The 22257-nt window shown below is 42.9% G+C and overlaps 1 protein-coding gene across 4 annotated transcripts in view; it reads right to left on the bottom strand.

Moving 5' to 3' along the window:
• Window positions 1-22257, bottom strand: part of slc26a10 (solute carrier family 26 member 10) — an 87235-nt gene that overhangs the window by 59994 nt on the left and 4984 nt on the right. For all 4 annotated transcript variants that reach the window (XM_072248673.1, XM_072248674.1, XM_072248676.1 and 1 more), the window contains exons 2-6: window positions 19052-19162; window positions 17109-17266; window positions 12503-12667; window positions 5454-5606; window positions 3517-3599 (exon numbers count right to left, since the gene is read on the bottom strand). In XM_072248673.1, the coding sequence (XP_072104774.1) occupies window positions 3517-3599; window positions 5454-5606; window positions 12503-12667; window positions 17109-17266; window positions 19052-19162 (670 nt within the window). The remainder of the gene's footprint in view (window positions 1-3516; window positions 3600-5453; window positions 5607-12502; window positions 12668-17108; window positions 17267-19051; window positions 19163-22257) is intronic.

Genomic DNA, 22257 nt, shown 5'->3' with positions numbered 1-22257 from the left:
GTATACTGTGATAATGTTAGTATTTCAACAGGATTATGAGCTGAAAGTGTTTCTGACAAGTAAATTTGCACGACTTAGTTCTGATATATTATGGAGTGTAACTCTGTTGGTGCCTTTTACTTACTTTATTAATCTTTTTATTGATTTAAAAGAACCATAAATACAAACAAGAGGAGAATTATCTCAAATATATATATCAATAACACTACAAACCGAGGTTAAGATAGACGTTATCAAAATCATACATTTTGTTAAGCTAGTATAAAATATATAATTTAAAAAAAGAAAACAGCGATTCTCCTCTTATCAGTTCATGAAAAGGAAAGAAAAAACATTGAATTTTAAATGAAGAAAAAAAAACCCACTCTATAAAAAAAGAAACAAAAAAAAAGGGACTTGGCAGTCCATTTTGAGGATACGACCAAAAAAAAGAAAGGCTTTCTGATCAAATCTAAAACTTCAGAAAAAAGATTGGAAGAGTAATAAATCAAATTAAATGAAAATATTGGATAAAAGATCGCCAGATTTGCTCAAATTTAAAGGATGTATCGAATGTCCGACTTCTTATTTTCTCTAAACATAAACAGGACATAATGGAGGAGAGCCAATAAAAGGTTGGAGCCTTTTAAACCTGCGTTGGTGTGAAAATTATTTAGACAACATTACAGTGATGGCATAGAAAAGCAATAAGGACCACTGATTCCAGTAGAAGGGCAGGGATCTGCATCCTGATGACACCCAACCAATGTTCATAGGGTCTGGAGGAAGTTGGCTGCTTTAAGTGATGGTACCACACTCATCACTGGGGCAGCATCTGAATGTCTACTTCCCCAAGGAGGCTGGAGTTTGTTCCCCAAGGTGCAGAGTCCCACTCCAGGTTGCCCCAGCAACTAGTTGCAATGATAGACACCACGGCCAAGAAAGCACGCCAGCGCCTCTACTTCCTCAGGAGGCAATGGAAATTTGGCAAGTCCCCACTGACCTTCACCAATTTTTACAGATGCACCAGGGAAATCATCCTATCCAGGTGCGTAAAGCCTTGGTACGGCAACTGCTCTGCCTGAGACCACAAGAAACTGCAGAGAGCTGTGGGACACAGCCCAGTCCATCACAGAAACCAGCCTCCCCTCCACTGACTCTGGCTACTCTTCCTGCTGCCTCGGTGATGCAACCAACATAATCAAAGACCCTTCCCACCCTGGTCATTCTCTCTTCTTCCACCTCCCATCAGGCAGAAGATACAAGAATCTGAAAGCATATACCACCAGTCGTAAGGGCAGTTTCTACCCCACTGTTATCAGACTCTTGAACAGACCTCTCAAATGCTGATCTCTCAATCTGCCCATTGTAGCCCTATCACTTTTATTTGTCGGCCTGCGCTGCATTTTCTCTGTAACAGTAACACTATAATCTACATTCTGTTTTCCTTCTTATACTACCTTGATATGCTTATGTACGGGATGATTGGGCGAGCTTTTCGCTGAATCTTGGTACATGTGACAATTGTAAGCCAATTACCAACAGCTGATGGCCAACCAGTCCCAGCATTCCCCACCCTCGCACACTCACCAAAAGTAAAATGCAAGTATGGTTGGGTCACAGGTCATTTGCATCTGTCCGATTGGCCAGGGATGTGGAAGCTCCTGGTTCTGGAGTCCCCTCCCTTGTCTGCTCTTTCCTCCACCAGTGACCCCATTTTTGGGGTTGGCAGCAGACTGGAATCCAGCAGGGGAGGCAGAAACCCATTGTGTTACCAGAGACGGCTGCATGTCATCACCCCTTCTTCTAGCGATCTGCTGACATATGCTCTTCCAAATTAAGCATTCTCCCCTTGGTCGGTATTAGAAAGACAGAACTTCCAGCAAATGGGAAATGGCCTGACCAAAGGCCAAAGAATCACTACTACTATCGGGCAAGAGGTATAGGACCCTTAGGTGCCACACTATCACGTTCAGGAACAGTTATTACGACCATCAGGCTCCTGAAGCAATGTGGATGACTTCATTCACTTCAATTCTAAACTGATTGCATATCCTATAGGCACACTTTCTAGGACTCTCTAATTCATGCTGTCAGTATTATTTATTTACTTTTTTGTTATTTGCACAATTTGTCATTTTTTGCACATTAGTTGGCTGTCAGTCTTTGTTAATAGTAGCTTTTCATAAATTCCATTGTAGTTCTCTATTTTCCTGTAAATGCCTGCAAGAAAATGAATCTCAAGGTAGCATATGATAACATATACGTACGCAGATAATACATTTCTTTGAACTTCGAAACTCCCATCACAGAATAGCAGCAACAGATGAGAGTCCATTATGTAAAGATTGGATTCGTATTGATAAGCACAATGAATGTCATGAACCTGGTGGGTTAAAAGGCTTGTTTCTGTGCTGTGTGACTTTATAACTCAAAAAAGGTTCACCAACACGTGTGATTAACAAAAGTCTCAAACAGAGGTGTTAGAATCTGGCAGACTCACTGCTTTGTTCATACATCATTTGCAAACTGCAAGGTTTTCTTAAAAGTAATCAGGTCCATGAGGTGGAAGTCAGAAGACCCAATTCACAGTTGTTTTGCTCCCCTTCTGTCCCTTTTCTCTCTCTTCCTGATCTACCCAATTTCTCCCACACCCACTGCAGCTCACATCACCCTGTTTCATTCCCCTCCCCCACCCACTCCATCTGTCCATCACCCACACACTCCTCCCACTGGGTCCCCTCCCCCACACACTCCATCTGTCCATCACCCACACACTCCTCCCACTGGGTCCCCTCCCCCACCCACTCCATCTGTCCATCACCCACACACTCCTCCCACTGGGTCCCCTCCCCCACCCACTCAATCTGTCCATCACCCTCACACCCCTCCCACTGGGTCCCCTCCCCCACCCACTCCATCTGTCCATCACCCACACAGCCCTCCCACTGGGTCCCCTCCCCCACCCACTCCATCTGTCCATCACCCACACACCCCTCCCACTGGGTCCTCTCCCCCACCCACTCAATCTGTCCATCACCCACACAGCCCTCCCACTGGGTCCCCTCCCCCACCCACTCCATCTGTCCGTCACACACACACCCCTCCTACTGGGTCCCCTCCCCCCACTGTTCCCCTCTGCCCTCCCCACCTCCATATTATGTCCCATGCTCCACCTTCATCTCCAATCAGACCCACCATCTTCAGCCCCTTGTCACCTCCACCTCTCACCTCCCAGCCTCTGTCACTATCTCCATTCTCCCCTCCTCCATCTTCCAATCACCCTCCTCACCTGGATCTACCTACCAGCTCTTGTCGCCCCCTCACCTCTTTATACCAGCTCTATTCTTTTAACCCAGATGAAGCATCTTAACCTGAAACATCAATTGTCCATTCCCCTCCACAGATGCTGCCTGACCCGTTGAGTTGCTGCAGCATCTTGATAACTACTCACAGTTATTCACACATGTCTCATGTGGTTACTCTTGTGGACTTTCATTACTGTGGTTTTAATCTTCTAGAGAAAGAGGAGCTCACCCTGCAGGGATGTGTCCCACAATCTGGACGTTACAACGCTCGTCAAGGGATGTAGCAAAAGTGACGGCTGTGGCCACGATCAGCTGTGAAGGAGAAGTGTGCAGTTAAATCCAATATTCTATTCAGTTCTTATGATTGGAGTTTCTACAGATTTCTAAAGATTTCTACTGATTTCTGCAGGTGTAACATGGAAAGCATTCTGACTGGTTACTTCACCCATTAGGATAGAGGATTCAATGCGCAGGATTGTAAAAGATGCAGAGAGGGTTGTAAACTCAGCCAGCTCCATCACTGGCACAACCGTGCCCCCCCCCACATCGAGGAAACTTTCAAACATTGGTGCCTCAAGATGGCAGCATCCATCGTTAAGGTTCCTCACCATCTCTGACATGCCCTCTTCTCATTATTACCACTGGGGAGGAGCTACAGGAGCCTGAAGATCCACACTCAAAGTTTTAGAAACAGCTTCTTCCACTGTTCCATCAGAGTTATGAACAGTCCATGAACCCACTATACTACCTTGCAGTTTCTCTTTTGAACTATTTAATTATTTCTTATTGTAACTTAATAGTAATTTTTAATGTACTGCACTGTACCACTACTGCAAAGTAACAAATTTTATGACACATGTCAGTCATACTAAACCTGATTCTGATTCTAATACATGCAACATACCTCAATAGAGACCATTCCAATATGGCAAACACTCTTACCGTGGATGCAGAGTGTGACAGGCCAATGACATAAACTACACTGATACTCCAGTCCAATACCAGCATAGCGTGAACTGTCAAAGAAGTTTCCTTTAATTGAAATGTGCAGTCGTGCTGGCAGGAAGGGTAACTGACTGGACCAATATCAATGGGGCCTGGTGGTTATAAACTGGAAGCAGTCAGTGGCTGGAACTTGACGAAAGGCATGACATTACAGCGTGTGGAATGTCCAGACTGTGTGGTCAAGGAAGGGTGGGGACAGGGCAGGCTCAGACATGGTTTGGGTTAAATTTAGGGATGTAATTTCTTCTCTGACTCCCTGTGCGTTTTGACTATCCTTCAGACTAGAGTTGCCACAGCACTGTCATAACACGTCCTCAGAAACATTCGCTTTGGGCAACATAGTCAGAAGCTCGAATTATCCCCAGAGAAAGGATGTCCTTGTTATCCCAGCAAACACCAGGCGACAATTGGAGCCCTTGCTGTGCGGTGAAGGATTTGTTTGTTTAAGTTGGGCACTTCATGTCAATGTGCGGTTAGTGAGTTTCAGTGGGTGAGAATTCAATTACTTGTGCATTGTAAATGTGACTAACATGAGGCTCTAGTCCAACAGATATATAAAGATAAAACTACTGCCTGTCCTCTCAGGGGTGGATGTAATAGGTCCCAGAGGATAATTTTGAAGAACTGGTATCTGGGCTAATATTTAACCCTCGACTAACAAAACTGGAGTAGCAGATTACGTGATCGTGGGGTGGGGTTGCACGGTAGCGTATGGTTAGCGTAATGCGAGCACAGCGCAAGTGACCTGGGTTCAATTCCATTGCTGCCTTTAAGGAGTTTGTACATTCTCCCCGTGGGCATGTGGGTTTCCTCCGGGTGCTCTGATTTTAAAGATGTACAGGTTAGTGGGTTAGTTGGTCACACGGGTGTAATTGAGTGGCATGGGCTCAATGGGCTGGAAAGGCTCATTAGTGTGCTGTATCTGTAAATAAAAATAAATAATTACAGAGTAGCACACACAAAAGATTTCCAGCATCTGCAGAATCTCTTGTGCCTATCACTACAGGTTAGCCCTGATCTGACTTCTGGGACAGACCCAAGTGCTCCTCTCCTTCACTCCTTCAATGCCTCCACAAAGAGGCCCAGCCATGCTGGATCCACCCATTCACTTCCTAAGCACCTGATTGCCAAATATTCCAGCACCTGTTGACATGTCCTCACCATGATGATCTCAATGGGGATGGGGGTCCTGAGTTTCTGCTGGAAGCGGCTGTTGATTTCCTTCATCGGAATGAGCACACTGAGGCAAATCAGTGAAATAATCAGCTCGACAGTGTTTGTCATCGCGAGGGCTCCAAGCAGTGATGCCAGTGTCTGCAAAGATAAGAAATAATACCTTACGCATTTTGCTCAGTTCAGCCCCTCCATTTGTTCTCCTTCATCTGATAATAATTATTTTATGAAGCTACTTTTGATGTCTCTCGGCCTCATTAAGGGGCGACATAGTGTGACATTATCCCAGACCATTTCAGATAACAGGACTGGGTGCCATCAGCAGATGAGGTCCCACCTTACCTGACCTCATATGTCAGGGGAACCTGATGGAAAGGCCTAGATCTAAGATGAATACCTGTGCAACGTAGCTTTAGAAACATCTTTGTACAAGCTCTTTACAGACAGTAGCGGGAATTGAACCCCAATCACTGATCGATGGTGCTGTAAAGCGATTGTGCTAACCACTACACTACCATGCTGCCCCTTCTCTGCTATTCTAGGAAGCAAAGGAAATAATCAAGGTTCAAGACAGGGCAGAATTATTGAAACTTTAGAGCAAAATTCTGGCTGTTCAGCCCATCACCACTCAGTTCAAATCCATTTTCCAGCACTGGCCCCGTGCCCTTGCTAGTTGCAGGATTTCAACCACACACTCGGGTCTGCTTAATTGTGGGGAGAGGTTTATGTCTCTCCCACCTTTTCAGACAGTGAGTTCCGGACCACCCACTATCTCTATTTCCCTTCAAATCCTTCTACTCCAAGTGGTTAGGCCTTACATGGATTATTGTATGCAGTTCTGTTTGCCCCATTACAGGAAGGATGTGAAGGCCTTGAAGAGGGTGCAGAGAGTTCTTCCTGGATGCTGTCTAGGTTAGGGGGCATGAGCAATAAAGAAAGATTAGACAAACTCTCTGGAGTGGTGGTGGCTGAGGGGAGACCTAGCAAAATCTTATAAAACTGTGAGGGCATTTAATAGGGGCTTATAAAATTATGAGTGCATAAATAGGGTAGGTGTTGGTGCGTGGCCAAGTGGTTAAGGCGTCGGTCTAGTGATCTGAAGGTCACTAGTTCGAGCCTCAGCTGAGGCAGCGTGTTGTGTCCTTGAGCAAGGCACTTAACCACACATTGCTCTGTGATGACACTGGTACTCATATATATATAGGGTAGACAGTATCTTTTTTTTCAGGGTAGAAATGTCAAATACTAGAGATCATGCAGTTAAGGTGAGATGCGGAAAGTTTTTTTTACACAGAGAGCAATGGGTGCCTGGAGTGCACTGCCAGGGGTGGTGGTGTAAATAGATCTGATAGAGGTGCTCAGGCAGCTTTTAGACAGACACATGAATCTGCAGAGAATGGAAAGATATGGATCGTGTGCAGACAGAAGAGATTTAGCTTAATTCTGCACAGTGTTCAGTGTAAACATTGTAGGCCAAAGGACCTGTTTCTGTCCTGTACTGATCTATGTTCTCTGTTCTTTGTTCTATTATTTTAAATTTCTACCCCTGCTTCTGACTTCTCTGCCAAGGATAAAACAGCCTTTCTGTTTATCAAGATGATTCATAAATTTATACAAGTACATGAGCTAGTCCTTATTGGGGTATCGGAGGTGGAAAGGGCGAGTATCTTTAAATTCTTTGGCATTACCGTATCAGTGGATCTGTCATGGCACCAGCAAGTAAGTGCAGACATGGCAGCACCTCTATTTTCTTAGAAGTTTGTGTAGATTTGACATGTCATCTGAAACTCTGACAAACGTCTATAGTTAAAAACCATAGACTCACTTCTAAGGACTCTACAACTATTAATTATTTATTATTACTTGCATGATTTGTCTTCTTTTGCACATTGGTTGTTTATTGGTCTTTGTTACTAATGGTTTTTCATAAATACTACTCTATTTCTTTATTTTCTTGTAAATGCCTGCAAGAAAATTAATCTCAAAATAGGATATGGTGACATATACGCACTTTCATAATAAATTTACTTTGAATTTTTGAACTTTGAAGTGAATGAATTTCAATGAGCCCAGTTACTCCTCCCTAATCTGTACCAATGGCGCTGACATGTAAAAATTATGTTAATTTAAGTTTATGTTAATTTATGCTAGTCATGTCTGTAATATACTGTCCTGCTGCTGGAAAAAGCCAATTTTCATGGCACTTACCCTAGGTCTGCATCCCCATGACAATAAACTTGAACATAAACTATCCTTATTTCTTATTTGCTCATGACAGAAGAAGACCATTCAGCCCATTGAATCAATGCAAGTTTGGACAAACTTGGGTTGTTTTCTCTGGAGGTTTATAAAATTATGAGAGGCATAGATAGAGTTGACAACAAGTATATTTTTCCTCTTGGTCAAAATGTTTAATACTACTGTAGGTGACATTAAGGTGAGAAGGAAATAAATTCAAAGGAGATGCGTGGGGCAAGGTTTTATGCACAGAGAGTGCTAGGTGCCTGGAATGTGCTGCTAGGGGTGGTGGTGGAGGCAAATAATCATCATCATCATCAGGTGCCATGCCCAGTTTGAGCTTTGACTGCCATGGCCCAAACACTCCTGTTTCGGGTCAAGTGGATCAATCCATTAGTATTCATTTCCAGTTCTCTGGCTGCTGTCTCCATCATCATTTGTCTTTGTCTTCCTCTTGCTTTCTTCCCTTCAATCTTTCCCATAATTACCCTGCATTCTAACTCCTCTTTCCTAATCACATGTCCAATGAAGTTACATTGCCTTTTCATGATCTCATACATTATTTCTCTTTTTGTGTTTGCTCTGTTCATGACATCCTCGTTAGATATTCGTTTCGTCCATGATATTCTTTGTATACTCCTCAAAAACCACATCTCTGCTGCTTCAATTTGTTTCCTCATGTTATTAGATATTGTCCAACATTCTGAGCCATATAACATAACTGGATAAACATAACATTTCAGTACTCTGAGGCGGGTTGTCATGCCTGTTTTAGTATTGGTCAGTATACTCTTCATTCTCATAAAGGTGTCTTTTGCCATCCCTATTCTTCTTTTGATGTCCATGTTGCTCCCGCCATCTGATGTGCGCATGCGCCGGTCGTGCATGCAGCCTGTTACAGCCGTTCCAACTAGTTTTCTTACTTTTTTCCTCTTACTTTTTTAACTTGCATTATTAGTTGTATTTTTTTCACGGTAACACGTTGAAGTTGCACCGTCTCTAACATGCCGGTAGAGAGAGTTTTATTTGGGTTTTTAGCGCTGGAAATAGTTACATTCGGACACGTCTCATTAGCAGGGCAGCGGTATGGTCGCATTGTTTATTCCAGGGACCAGCTGATTGCGCTTATGCCGGTCGGTTTAGCGAGCAGAGCGGCGGACACACCGGCTGAAATCTGGAGGAAAACACACAGAGGATGTAGAGGGGTAGCAAAAAGGCGAGGAAAGAGGATCGGGTCGAGACAACAGAGACTTGTGGAGAAGAGGAGTTCGGTGAGTAATAAAATGGACGAGTTGATGGCGCTAGCCAGGAGTCAGAGAACATTTCGGGAGAGCAGTGTTATGTGTTTTACTGAAACATGGCTGCACGTGGACATACCCGACCAAAACTTTTCCATGGAGGGCTTCCAGACCGCTCGGGCTGACCGGAAGTGCACTGAGAGTGGTAAGCGTAAAGGAGTTGGGGGCTTGCTGTTCTGGTTAACAACGGATGGTGCAATCCTGGTCATATTACGATCGAGGAACGTGTTTGTAGCCCGGATATTGAACCTTTTGCTGTTGGACTCCGGCCATATTCCACCGAGATACAACACTGGGCGTCTCGGGAGGTTGTTCCTGCCTGTGGCTATCGAACTTTGCAGCTCCTCCCGTGGAGGGTCAGACACCCTGAGCCAATAGACTGGTCCTGGACTTATTTCCATCTGGCATAGTTTGCATTTTGTTGTTTGATTGTTTGTGGTTTTTGTATTGCTATATTTATGCTCTATTCTTGGTTGGTGCAGCTGTAACAAAACTCAGTTTCCCTCGGGATCAATAAAGTATGTCTATGTCACCCAGCTTCCTAAGTAGCAAAAGTTCTGTACTTGTTTTATGTCTTCCCCGTTTATTCTCAGCCTGCAGATAGGATTCTCCTTCTTTTTGGATATCACCATACATTCTGTCTTTTTGCAATTGATAGATAGACCCATTTTTGTACTTTCTTCAACAATTATATCAATTAAGTTTTGTAGTTCTTCCTCCGTACTTGCAATTGTCATCTGCATATCTGAAATTATTGATGTTTTCACTGCCAACTTTGATTCCCAAGATGTCTCTTACTTTTTGTAATATTGTTTCACTGTACACATTAAATAAATCAGGGGAGAAAACACACCCTTGTCTAATGCCTCTCTTGATTTTCGTAAACTGACTCACTTCTCCATCTATTCTTACAGCGGCAGTTTGTTCCCAGTACAGATTTCTGATTAGGCGGGGGTCTTTCGAATCTAGATCTAGAGTTTCCTGTAATATTTCAAATAACTTATGGTGCTTCACTTTATCAAATGCCTTTGTGTAGTTGATAAAACAAACAAACAAATCTTTTTGCACTTGAATAGCTCGTTCTGATAGTATCCTTAACATCAATATCGTGTTTCTTGTACCTTTGTCTTTCACAAAACCACATTGTTCTTTGCTTATTTCAACTTGTATCAGCTTGTATCTTACTTTTAGCTCTTGTCATCAAAATTCTTAGAAGTATCTTGGTGATATGACTCATTAAACTTATGGTCCTATGTAATTCACATTCTATTGCTCCAGGTTTCTTAGGAAGAGTGATAAATACTGATTTTTTCATCTCTTCTGGTATTATTCCAGTCTCATAAATTAAATCAGTAAGTTTTTCAATTCCATAATCTTCAAGGGCAATAATTTGTTCTATTACTAATTCATCAGGACCTGCTGCCTTTCCTTTCTTCATCTTATTTATTGCATTACGAACTTCAGATTTTAAAATATTTGGACCTTCAATGTTTTTCTTAATTTCTGGTTTTTCACCTCGATTGTCTTCGAACAATTCCTGAATATACTCAGTCCATTTGTTCATAATCTCATCTTTTTCCATGATAATGGTACCGTCCTTTGCTTTCAAACATCCACCTGAAGAACAGAGGAGCTTTTTACCAATGATATTCTTGATCTGTTGATGTAACCTTTTTGGATCAGTAATAGGGATTCTTTCTATTTGCTCACATTCCTGGTTTAACCATTCTTCTTTGGCTTTTTGACATAAGCTTTTAACTTTTTAATCTAAGGATTTATATTCTATAGGATTTGCTTTCTTCTGTCTCCTTTCTTTCATTAGATTTTTGATTTCATTTGTCATCCATTTATTCTTTGTGCTTTTTTCTTTTTTAGGAAACACTGACTTTGCCGATTCTACCAAGGCATCCTTTAGAGAAATAAATTTCATTTCTACATGATTGCTATATTTTTAACAGATTCTATTTCTAGACTTTGAAATCTATTCCTTACTTCAATTGTAAATTTTTGTCTCAAGATATTGTTATTGTCATGCGAGATCTAAATGCTAAAGTAAGACAAGGTGCTGATGGAAATACCACAGGAAAATTTGGACTAGGGGAAAGAAATGAAAGAGGTGAGAAATGGGTAGAATGGTGCAAGATGAATAATCAGGTCATTATGAATACCTACTTTAAAAACTATCCAAGACGCTTGTGGACCTGGAAAAGTCCAGGTGATAACACTAGAAATCAAATTGACTTTATTACTATAAACCAAAGATTTAGAAACTCAGTGACTCAATGCAAAACATATTCAGGTGCAGACTGTAATAGTGACCATAACCCAGTAGTATGTCATGTAAAAGTAAAACTTTAAAAACTAAAGAAGCAAAAACCTGAACAATCCCTTGACTATTTTCAATTAATTAAAGAAGAAAACTTAAGACAAAAATTTACAATTGAAGTAAGGCAATTAATACAGAGGTGTTCTAAGAGGCCCTTAGCTGGGCACATGAATGTGCAGAGAATGGCAGGATATAAGCTATGTGCAATCAGAAAGGATTAGTTCATTGAGGCATTATTAGTTTAATTAGCTGGGCACAACATTGTGGGCCAAAGGGCCTGTTTCTGTGCTGTTCTGTTCTTGGTCCTATGTTCTTTATTGTATTTTCCAATTATTTACACCCAGTCCTTGGTTTGATATGTTTGTGGCAGAGGGCAAGCCTCAAGTGGACAGATACCACTAAATTTTAGCCTCAAACTTTCAAAAAGAACAGTGAATAAAAAGAATAGCAGCAGCTCTTAAAGGGGCCACTGCTCTTCATTAAAGAGGAGTAGGGCTCAGGTTATTCAGATACTTTCTGCCTGTACAAACATTTAGTACCAACCTCCAATCATCTTAACCCAAAGAAGAGTGTGAATGTGGGACCCGTTGCTATGGGGAGCACTTGAAGTGGACAGTCCTTAAACAGGGCTGGAAGGGGCTCGTGTGGAGGATAAACACCAATTATGGAGCAAATTGGCCTCTTTTTGAGGTATATGAAAAGGAAAGGGGCGTGGCAGTGATGCAGCAGGTAATGCAGAGACCTAAGCTCAGTGCTGACCTCAGACATTGTCTGTGTGGAGTTTGCAAATTCTCCTTCTGACCGTGTGGGTATCTTCCCACATCCCAGAGTCATGCGGGTTGTTAGGTTAATCAGTTTGCTGTAAATTGCCCCTAGTGTGTGGATGAGGGGTGGAAACCAGGGAGAATTGATACGAATATGGGAGAATGGGATTCATCTATGAGCTAGAATAGACTGAATGGGCTGAATGTCTGCCTTCAGTGTTGTAAGGAAGTATAAGAAGCACTTAAAGTGGACTTTTCCGCTAACAGAGGATGATCTGAAGATGCAGAACAGAAGGTTCTCCCGTGAGGAAGCTAAACTGAATGAGAAAGCAGGCAGACTTATCCACCTTGGTGACTGCTGGCCACCTGAGCAAATTCACCGGAGACAACCATCCAGACAACAAAGCCAACCTTAAAGAGGGTGAAGGGTCCAGTGAAGCGTGGGAGCCTCAGTCCAAGCATGGTGTTGAGCTGCGAGATGGTAACGTGGAAAGCCGTGCCGCTGGTAAACGCCTTCACGATTGGGTCCGACAAGTAGGTGGAAAGAAACCCCAGTTGCAGAACAAACATGCAAATCTGTAAGAGCAAGAGTGAACCGGCAAGAGGTGAGCAGCGTAACCGTAGGAACATGTACATACTGAGTTACAGAGGAGGACAAGGTGTGAGCAGATGCAGTGCTCAGTTTAAGGCAGGACTTCACTTTATTTCAGTACCACTGTATCACAGTTATACAGTCATACAGCATGGTGACCGGCCATTTGGCCCAAATGGTCCATGCTGACCACAATGCCCATCCAAACTAGTCCTACCTGCCTGTGTTTGGCCACACTTGGCCCATAGCCCTCTAAACCTTTCCTATTCATGTGTCTGTCCACATATCTTTTAAATGTTGTTAATGTACCTGACTCAACCACTTCCTCTGGCAGCTCGTTCCATGTACTGACCTGGGTGGAAAATGTGCCCCTCGTGGTCCTGTAAAATCTCTCCATTGTCACCTTAAACCTTTGGCCTCTAGTTCTTGGTACCCCAACCCTAGGAAAATGACTGAGTGTATTGATGCTATCTATGCCCCTTATGTTTTCATACACCTCTCAGTCCCCTATGCTCCAATGAAATATCAAAATACACTCAGTGGCCATTTTATTGGGTACATGTGCTCATTAATGCAAATATCTAATCAGCCAATCATGTGGCAGCAACTCCATGCATAAAAACATGCAGGCATGGTCAAGAGGTTCAGTTGTTGTTCAGACTAAACATCAGAATGGGGAAAATATTATCTAAGTGACTTTAACTGTGGAATGATTGTTAGTGCAAGGTGGATGGTTTAAATATCTCAGAAACTTGCTGATCTCCTGGTGGTCTCATGCACAATAGTCTCCAGAGTTTACAGAGAATGGTACGAAAAACAAAAAAAAACCATCCAGTGAGTGGCAATTCTGTGGGCAGAAATGCCTCGTTAATGACAAAGGTCAGAGGAGAATGGCCGGACTGGTTCAAACTTGCAGGAAGGCAACAGTAACTCAAATAACTACGTGTTACAACTGTGGTGTGCAGAAGAGCATCTCTGAACACACAACACATCAAACCTTGAAGTGGACAGGCTACAGCAGCAGAAGACCACAAACATACAGAAATACCCTCAGTAGCCACTTTATTAGGTACCAGAGGTACTGCAGTGCTGCCTGACCTGCTGAGCTCCCAGCACATTGTGTGTGTGTCATATATTCTGTCATGTGAAAGAGACACCCAGATGATATGTTGCCTCCCAGTGCCAGGGTCAGGGATGTCTCGGAGCAGGTCCACAGCACTCTAAAGGAGAAGAGTGAGCAGCCAGAAGTCATGGTACATATTGGTACCAATGACATCGGTAGGAAAACGGAGGCAGTCCTGTAGACTGAATTTAGGGAGCTAGGTAAAAACTGAAAAGCAGGACCTCCAGCAAAGTAATCTCTGGATTGCTGCCTGTCCCACACACCAGTGAGCGTAAGAATAGGATGATTTGGGAGATGAATGCATGGCTGGGGAACTGGTGCAGGGGACAAGATTTCAGATTTCTGGATCACTGGGATCTCTTTTGGGGAAGGTATGACCTGTACAGAAGGGACTAGTTACACCTAAACCCCAGGGGGACCAATATCCTTGCTGGCAGGTTTACTAGAGGCGTTGGGGTTGGTTTAAACCAATTTGGCAGGGGGATGGCAACCAGAGTGATAGGGCTGAGGATGGGGCAGTGGATATACAAGCAGAGGCAGTGTGTAGTGAGACTGTCAGGAAGGACAAGCAGATGATAGGGCAAAATTGTGGTCAGTGGGATAAGTTGCAGTGTAATAGGTTGACAAAATTGAAAAAGGTGGTGAATACAGCACTGAAGGTGTTATATTTCAATGCACGCAGTATACAAAATAAGGGAGATGAACTTGTAGAGCAGCTAGAGATTGGCAGGTATGACATTGTGGGCATTAATGAGTCATGGCAAAAAGTTGGGAGCTTAATGTCCAAGAATATACATTGTATCGAAAGTACAGGCAGGTAGACAGGCTCTGTTGGTAAAAAAGTGAAATCAAATCCTTAGAAAGAGGTGACATAGGATCAGAAGATGTAGAATACTTGTGGGTAGAGTTAAGAAACTGCAAGGGTGAAAAGACCTTGATGGGAGTTATATGCAAGCCTCCAAACAGTAGCTAGGATGTAGACAACAAATTACGATGGGAGATAGAAAAGGTATGCCAAAAGGGCAATGTTACAATCATCATGGGAGATTTCAATATGTAGGCAGATTGGGAAAATCAGATTGGTGCTGGATCCCAAGAGAGAGTATTTGTAGAATGTCTACAAGATGGCTTTTTAGAGCAGTTTGTGGTTGAGTCCACTAGAGGAAAGGTTATTCTGGACTGGAAGTTGTATAAAGAACCAGATTTGATTAGGGAGCTTCAGGTAAAGCTGCCCTTAGGAGGCAGTGATCATAATATGATATACTTCACCCTGCAATTTGAGAGGGAGAAACTAAAGTCAGATATATCAGTATTACAGTGGAGTAAAGGGAATTATATAGGCATGAAAGAGGAGCTGGCCAAAGTTGATTGGAAGGAAATACTAGCAGGGATGATGGTAGAACAGTAATGGATGGAGTTTCTGGGAGCTATTCAGAGGACATAAGATAGATACATTCCAAAGAAGAAATATTCTAAGGGCAGGATGATGCAACCGTGGTTGACAAGAGAAGTCAAAGCCAAAATAAAGGCAAAAGGGAGGGCACATAATAGGGCAAAAATTAATGGGTAGTTAGATGATTGGTAAATTTTTAAAAACCAATAGAATGCTAATGAAAAGCCCTAAGGAGGGAAAAAATAAAACATGAAGGTATGCTAGCCAATAATATCAAAGAGGATACCAAATGTTTTTTTCAGATACAGTATATAAAGTGTAAAACAGAGACAAGAGTAAATGTTGGGCTGCTGGAAAATGATGCTGGAGAGGTAGTAATGGGGGACAAGGAAATGGCGGGTGAACTGAATAAATATTTTGCATCAGTCTTCACTGTGGAAGGCACTAGCCATCAGCCAGATGTTCAGAAGTGTCGGGCAGAAGTGAGTGAAGTTGCTATAAGTGAGTGAAGGTGATTGTGCTTTGGAAACTGAAAGGTCTGAAGATGGATATGTCTCCTTGACCAGATGGACTACACCCCAGGTTTCTGAAAAAGGTAGCTGAAGAGATTGAGGAGACATTGGTAATGATCTTTCAAGAATCACTATATTCTGGCATGGTTTGGGAGGACTGCAAAATTACTACTGTCACTCCACTCTTCAAGAAGGGAGAGAAGCAGAAGAAAGGAAATTATAGGCCAGTTAGCCTGACCTCAGTGGTTGGGAAGATGTTGTAGTTAATTGTTAAGGATATGGTTTCAGGTACTTGGAGGCATATGATAAAATGGGTCAAAGTCAGCATGGCTTCCTTAAAGGAAAATCTTGCCTGACAAATCTGATGGAATTCTTTGAAGAAGTAACAAGCAAGATAGACAAAGGAAAATTGGGGGATGTTGGGTGTATGTAAGTTTTCAGAAGGCCTTTGTCAAGGTGCTGCACATGATGCTGATGAACAAGTTGAGCCCATGGTATTACAGGAAAGATACTAGCATGGATAGAGCATTGGCTGATTGGCAGGAGGCAAAGAGTGGGAATAAAAGGAGCCTTTTCTGGTCGGCTGCCAGTGACTGGTGATGTTCCACAGGTGTTGGTGTTGGGGCCACTTCTTTTTACAGTATATGTCAATGATTTGGATGACAGAATTAATGGCTAGTGGCCAAGTTTGCAGATGATATGAAGATGGGTGGATGGGCAGGTAGTGTTGAGGAAGCAGGGAGGCTGCAGAAGGATTTAGACAGATCAGGAGAATGAACAAAGTGGCAGATTGAATGCAGTGTCAGGAAGTGTATGGTCATGCCCTTTAGCAGAAGGAACAAAAGTACAAACTATTTTATAAACAGGTAGAAAATTCAAAAATCTGGGGTGGAAAGGGACTTATGAGTCCTCATGCAGGATTCCGTATCGATTAACTTGCAGTTTGAGCCGGTGGTGAGGAAGCCCAATGCAATATTACCATTCCTTTAGAGAGGACTAGAATATAGAAGCAAAGATGTAATACTGAGGCCTAATTCTCCTCCTATGTCTTGCGGTCTAAAATGCAGAATAAAGTGTAACAACTGCAGAGGAGGTACAGCGCAGTGCAGGTAGACAATAGGCAATAACAAGGTAGTACACTAACAACATTTAACAGACATTTGGACAGGTACATAGCTAGGAGATGTTTAGTAGCATTTGGACAGGTGCTGCAACTCCTACAGTTACGGGGGACAGTACCTAGGTTGAAGGGCTTGCCCAGGTCACTGTATGGCCTCGTGGGTGAGGTTACAAGAGGATTATTGGGGCCGACGAGCTGAACCCCAGCAAGGATTGAGAGAGAGAGAGAGAGAGAGAGAGAGAGAGAGAGAGAGAGAGAGAGGGAGAGGAGTAATTACCATCATCAGTCCTGAGAGGAAGGTTACAGCTGATGCCACAGATATCCGTTGTTTCTCTAGCTCTGGATCCTCCTGGGTTGTTATGTTCCATCCCGACTGGTGGGGTACCAGCCGCTCGACCACAGAGCCAGTCATCAAACTTATCCCAGCAAAGGTGCCTGGCACGGGCAGAACAAAGTTCAAAATTCAAAGCATATTTATTATGAAAGTACATATATGTCATCATATACAGCCCTGAGATTAGTTTTCTTGTGGGCATACTCAGTAAATCCAAGAAAGACAATAGAATCAATGAAAGGCCGTACCTAACAGGATAAACAGTCAATGTGCAAAGACAATAAACTCTGCAAATACAAAACAAAACAAATAATAATAATAGATAGATAAGTAATAAATATTGAGAACATGAGATGAAGAGTAGTTAAAATCGAGTCTATAGGTGTGGGAATATTCAGTGATGGGGTGAGTGAAGTTGAGTGAAGTTGTCTCCTTTGGTTCAAGAGTCAAGCGGAGAAGCTAATCTTTGGTCACCAGCACTTAAAAAGGTTTGAAACTCTTACTGTTTGCTTGTTTTCCACCTCTGGAACTGAATGTCAGGAGGTGGGCTCTACCATTGACCATTATGTTCTGACCCCTATAAAATAATTTCTCCTCCCGTTAACAATAAAACGTTTCATTATCAGTATGATGAGCGTCCATCATTAAGGACCTCCACCACCCAGGACATGCCCTTTTCTCACTGTTACCGTCAGGAAGGAGATACAGAAGCCTAACGGCACACATTCAGCGATTCAAGAACAACTTCCTCCCCCTGCCATACCATTTCTGAATGGACATTGAATAGAGAGGCATCTATTTAGAATGTAGATGAGGTGGAATTTCTTTAGCTACGTGGTGGTGAATCTGTGGAATTTGTTGCCTCAGGTGACTGCAGCGGTCAGGTCATTGGGTATACATAAGGCAGAGGTTGATACATTCTTGATTGGTCCAGGCATGAAAAGTTATGGGGAGAAGGCAGGAGAATGAGTTTAAGAGGGAAGTTGGATCAGCCATGATGAAGTGACAGAACAGACACAAATGGCCTAATCTTGCTCCTGAATGGACATTTAACCCATGAACAGAACCTCACCACTATTTTGTTTCTGTTTTTGCACCGCTTATTTAATTTAACTATTATATAGATAGATAGATATTCTTATTGTAATTCACAGGTTTTTTTTCTATATTGCATTGTACTGCTGCTGCAAAATTAACAAATTCATGACACATGCTGGTGATATTTAAAACAAGAGAAAATCTGCGGGTGCTGGAAAACCAAGCAACACACAGAAAATGTTGGAAGAACTCAGTAGACCAGGCAGCATCTATGGAAGAAACATCCTGCTGAAGGGTCTCGGCCTGAAACGTCGACTGTACTATTTCCCATAGATTCTGCCTGGCCTGCTGAGTTCCTCCAGCGTTTTGCCAGTGATGTTAAACCCGATTCTGATTCTGAATACAAAAGCAATTCCAGCACTTCATTTATTTTTGGCTTTCTCTTTCAATGGTTGCACTCTTACCTGGGTAGAAAGATATGGACATCCAAATTTTGTTTTATTTAAAGATACAGCATATCAACAGGCCCAACAAGCCTGCACTGCCTAATTACACCCATGTGACCAATTAACACGTTAACTCGTATGTCTTTGGAATGTGGGAGGAAACTGCTATGCCTGGAGGACCGGAAAAACTCCTTACAGTGGCGGAATTGAACCCAGTTTGCTGGTGCTGAAGTGCGCTATGCTAACCACAATGCTACTGTGCTGCCTCATCTTAACCCTGTCATGTGGACAAGTGGGACTGGTGTAAATCTAGGTAGGTTCTTCTTGACCTACTGCTGTGTACATTGTGTTTTCTATTCCATTAAGTAAAAGATGAGCATAGTTTGAACATAAGTACCCCACCTGTGGACACATGTCGTCCAGTTCCAAAAAGCATGTAGAGAACAACCGGGAAGAAAGAGGTGTAGAGTCCATAAATTGGAGCCACAGAGGTCAGCAGTGCAAAGGACATTCCTGGTAAGACATAACAAGGTAACAAGGAATTACACAGTGCAACATATTCCCTGGATGGGAAGCCAGTCAATGGAATCCAAAATGTCCCATTGTCTTGAATGCTCAGAGACCTGGTTTGCAATCTAGCCTGGAGCTACAGTGAGGAAGAGGTGCTGCACAGTGTGTCGGCTGTCAGGGTGAATCACTTGTGAGGACAGGGATGCAGTGAGGAAAGAAATAATTTGCCTTAAACATAGCAATTCTTTCTTTGGGAGTTTGGCTGTCCGATGGGACTGGCAAATCACAAAGTATCTGTCTAAACTGGAGAAGCCACGTTATTATTGCAATCTATTCACAATCAGATAAGCAAAAGGTTTCTATTTACTTGGATATCTTTGGTGACAAACATATTAAGGAAACATCAGATTAATAATTTTAGTGTAAACATTCTGCTATGACAGTGCCAGTGAATTGTCAAATCACTCAATAGAATGTATGAGCACTGTGGATGAGAAGTGGAGAGCTATACTGCACAGAGGATAATTGACTTTTGCATCACCTGTAGGGAGAGTGATAAAATGTGTCACATGTAGAGACGTGGAGAGAAGTGTGATTCATATGTCCAGAGAGGGAGGCTGCATCAGTGTCTGTGTGCAAAAACACCAGGTCCCTCTGAAGTCCAGCACTTACAAGAGACTGGAGTGAAGGAAGTTAAGAGAGAACATGACAGGGGTATATAAAATTAGGAGGGATACACATGGGGAAGATTACAGGAAACTTTTCCCTTTACCAGAAGTCAATAAAACTGTGGGACACAGAGTTATGGAAAGGGAAGAAATTGAGAAAGGATTGGAGGAGGTCCTTTCCATCAAGAGAGTGGTGAGTATCTTGATTGCCTGAACATAGAGGGCAATGGGCCAAGTGTTTAGAGATGGGGTTAGTACAGAAGGGTGCTAACTAGACACTGTAGATGTGGTGGGCCGAATGGCCTACTTCCATGCTGTATAGCCAGAGACTTTTCCCAAGAGCAGAAATGGTTAACGTGAGAGAGCATAATTTTAAGGTTATTGAGGAAAGGATAGGGCAGATGTCAGAGGTATGTTTTTCACACAGAGTGGTGGATGCATGGAACGCCCTAACAGGGGCGATAGTAGAGGCAGATACATTAGGGGCATTTAATAGACTCTTAGATAGGCACATAGATGATAGAAAAATAGAGGGCTATATAGGAGGGAAGGGTTAGATTAATCTTAGAGTAGGTTACAAGGTTGACACAACATCATGGGCCAAAGGCCCTGTACTTGCTGTGATGTTCTATTTTCTATGTTCTATTAGATTATGAGAACACTCAGTCCTCGTTTATTGTCATTTAGAAATGCATGCATGCATTAAGAAATGATACAATGTTCCTCCAGAGTGATATCACAGAAAAACAGGACAAACCAAAGAATAACACTGACAAGACCACATAACTATAACATATAGTTACAGCAGTGCAAAACAATACCATAATTTGATGAAGTGCAGACCATGGGAGCGGTAAAAAAAAGTCTCAAAGTTCCGATCGACTCCCGATAGTCCCTGATAGCAGGCGGCAAAAGGGAGAAACTCTCCCTGCCATAAACCTCCAGGCACCGACAACTGTCGATGCATTGGAAGCACCCGACCACAGCCGACACTGAGTCCATCCGAAAACCTTGAGCCTCCGAGCACCGAGCACCATCTCTGCTGAGCGCTTCAACTCTGTCCCGGCCGCCGAGCAACAAGCAAAGCCGAGGACTCGGGGCCTTCCTCTCTGGAGATTCTGGATCACACAGTAACAGCGGCAGCGAAGCAGACATTTCAGAAGTTTCTCCAGATGTTCCTCCATTCTCTCACATCTGTCTCCATCAAATCAGGATTGTGCACGGCACCCTACTTGACAGATAACAGATATCATTCACCAGAGTGGCCGCGCAAGCTGTGTCGCGCTGCCATCTTCTCCTCCTCCTTCTATGTTCTATGACTTTCAACCACTCATCATAAATGCTCTCTGCTTTTCTGTTTGTTCTATTGAAATAAACAACCTCACATTGCATTCCTCTGCCAGGTTCTTGTCTGTTCATTTGGCCTGTCCATTTCCCCCTGAAGCCTCTCTGCACCGTCTTCACAATGCATCCAGCCACCCAGCCCTGTATCATCAGCAAACTTAAATATGCATAGAGAGCTAAGAGTGTATCACATACCAGAGGGCATATATCTGAGGTGAGAAGGGGTAAGTTCAAAAGAGATGTGCAGGGCAAGCTTATGACACAGAGAGAAATGGATGGCTGGGATGTCCTGTCAGGAGTGGTGGTGAAGGCAAACGTGGCAGAGGCATTTGAAAAGTGTTATAGACAGGCATATTCATGTGCAGAGAATCGGTGTATAGAGTACATTCAGGCAGGAGGGGTTAGTTTAGTTCGACATTTACCTTCTAGAATAATTAGTTTGGCACAACATCATGGGTGAAAGTATCTGTTCCTGTGCTGACATCTCCTACATAAAGACTCAGTGAGTGAGTGAGTGAGTGAATGAAGAACTTATCACATGAGAGACACAATGAGGAGTGTCCTGACAGGTAGATAGGGTCATAAAGAGCGCTTACGGCACATTGGCCTTCATAAATCCAAGTAATGAGTACAGGAGTTGGGATATCATGTTGAAGTTGTATAAAATATTGGTGAAGCCTAATTTGGAGTATTGTGTGCAGTTCTGGTCACTTACCTACAGGAAAGATGTCAATAAGATTGAAAGAGTATGAAAAAAATCTACAAGGATGTTACCAGGACTTGAAGACCTGAGTTGTAGGGAAAGGTTGAGTAGACTGGGACTTCATTCCCTGGAACATAGAGGATTGAGGGGAAATTTGATGGAGGTATACAAAATTATGAGGAGTTTAGATCGGGTAAATGCAAGCTAGCTTCTTCCACTGAGGTCGGGTGAGGCTAGAACAAGAGGTCATGAACTAAAGGTGAAAGGTGTAGGGTGGGTGACTAGAGTACCACATTCAGACAATGAGTGAGTAGGTGGAAGTTAGCCACAGTAAGTGGAAAGTGTATCATATGTGGAAGAATGGATCTTGCATACAGGTAACC

Source organism: Mobula birostris, chromosome X (assembly GCF_030028105.1).
Source record: "Mobula birostris isolate sMobBir1 chromosome X, sMobBir1.hap1, whole genome shotgun sequence".
Taxonomy (NCBI): Eukaryota; Metazoa; Chordata; class Chondrichthyes; order Myliobatiformes; family Myliobatidae; genus Mobula; species Mobula birostris.
The sequence above is the reverse complement of the archived record's forward strand: the minus strand, read 5'-3'. Positions and strand labels throughout refer to the sequence as shown.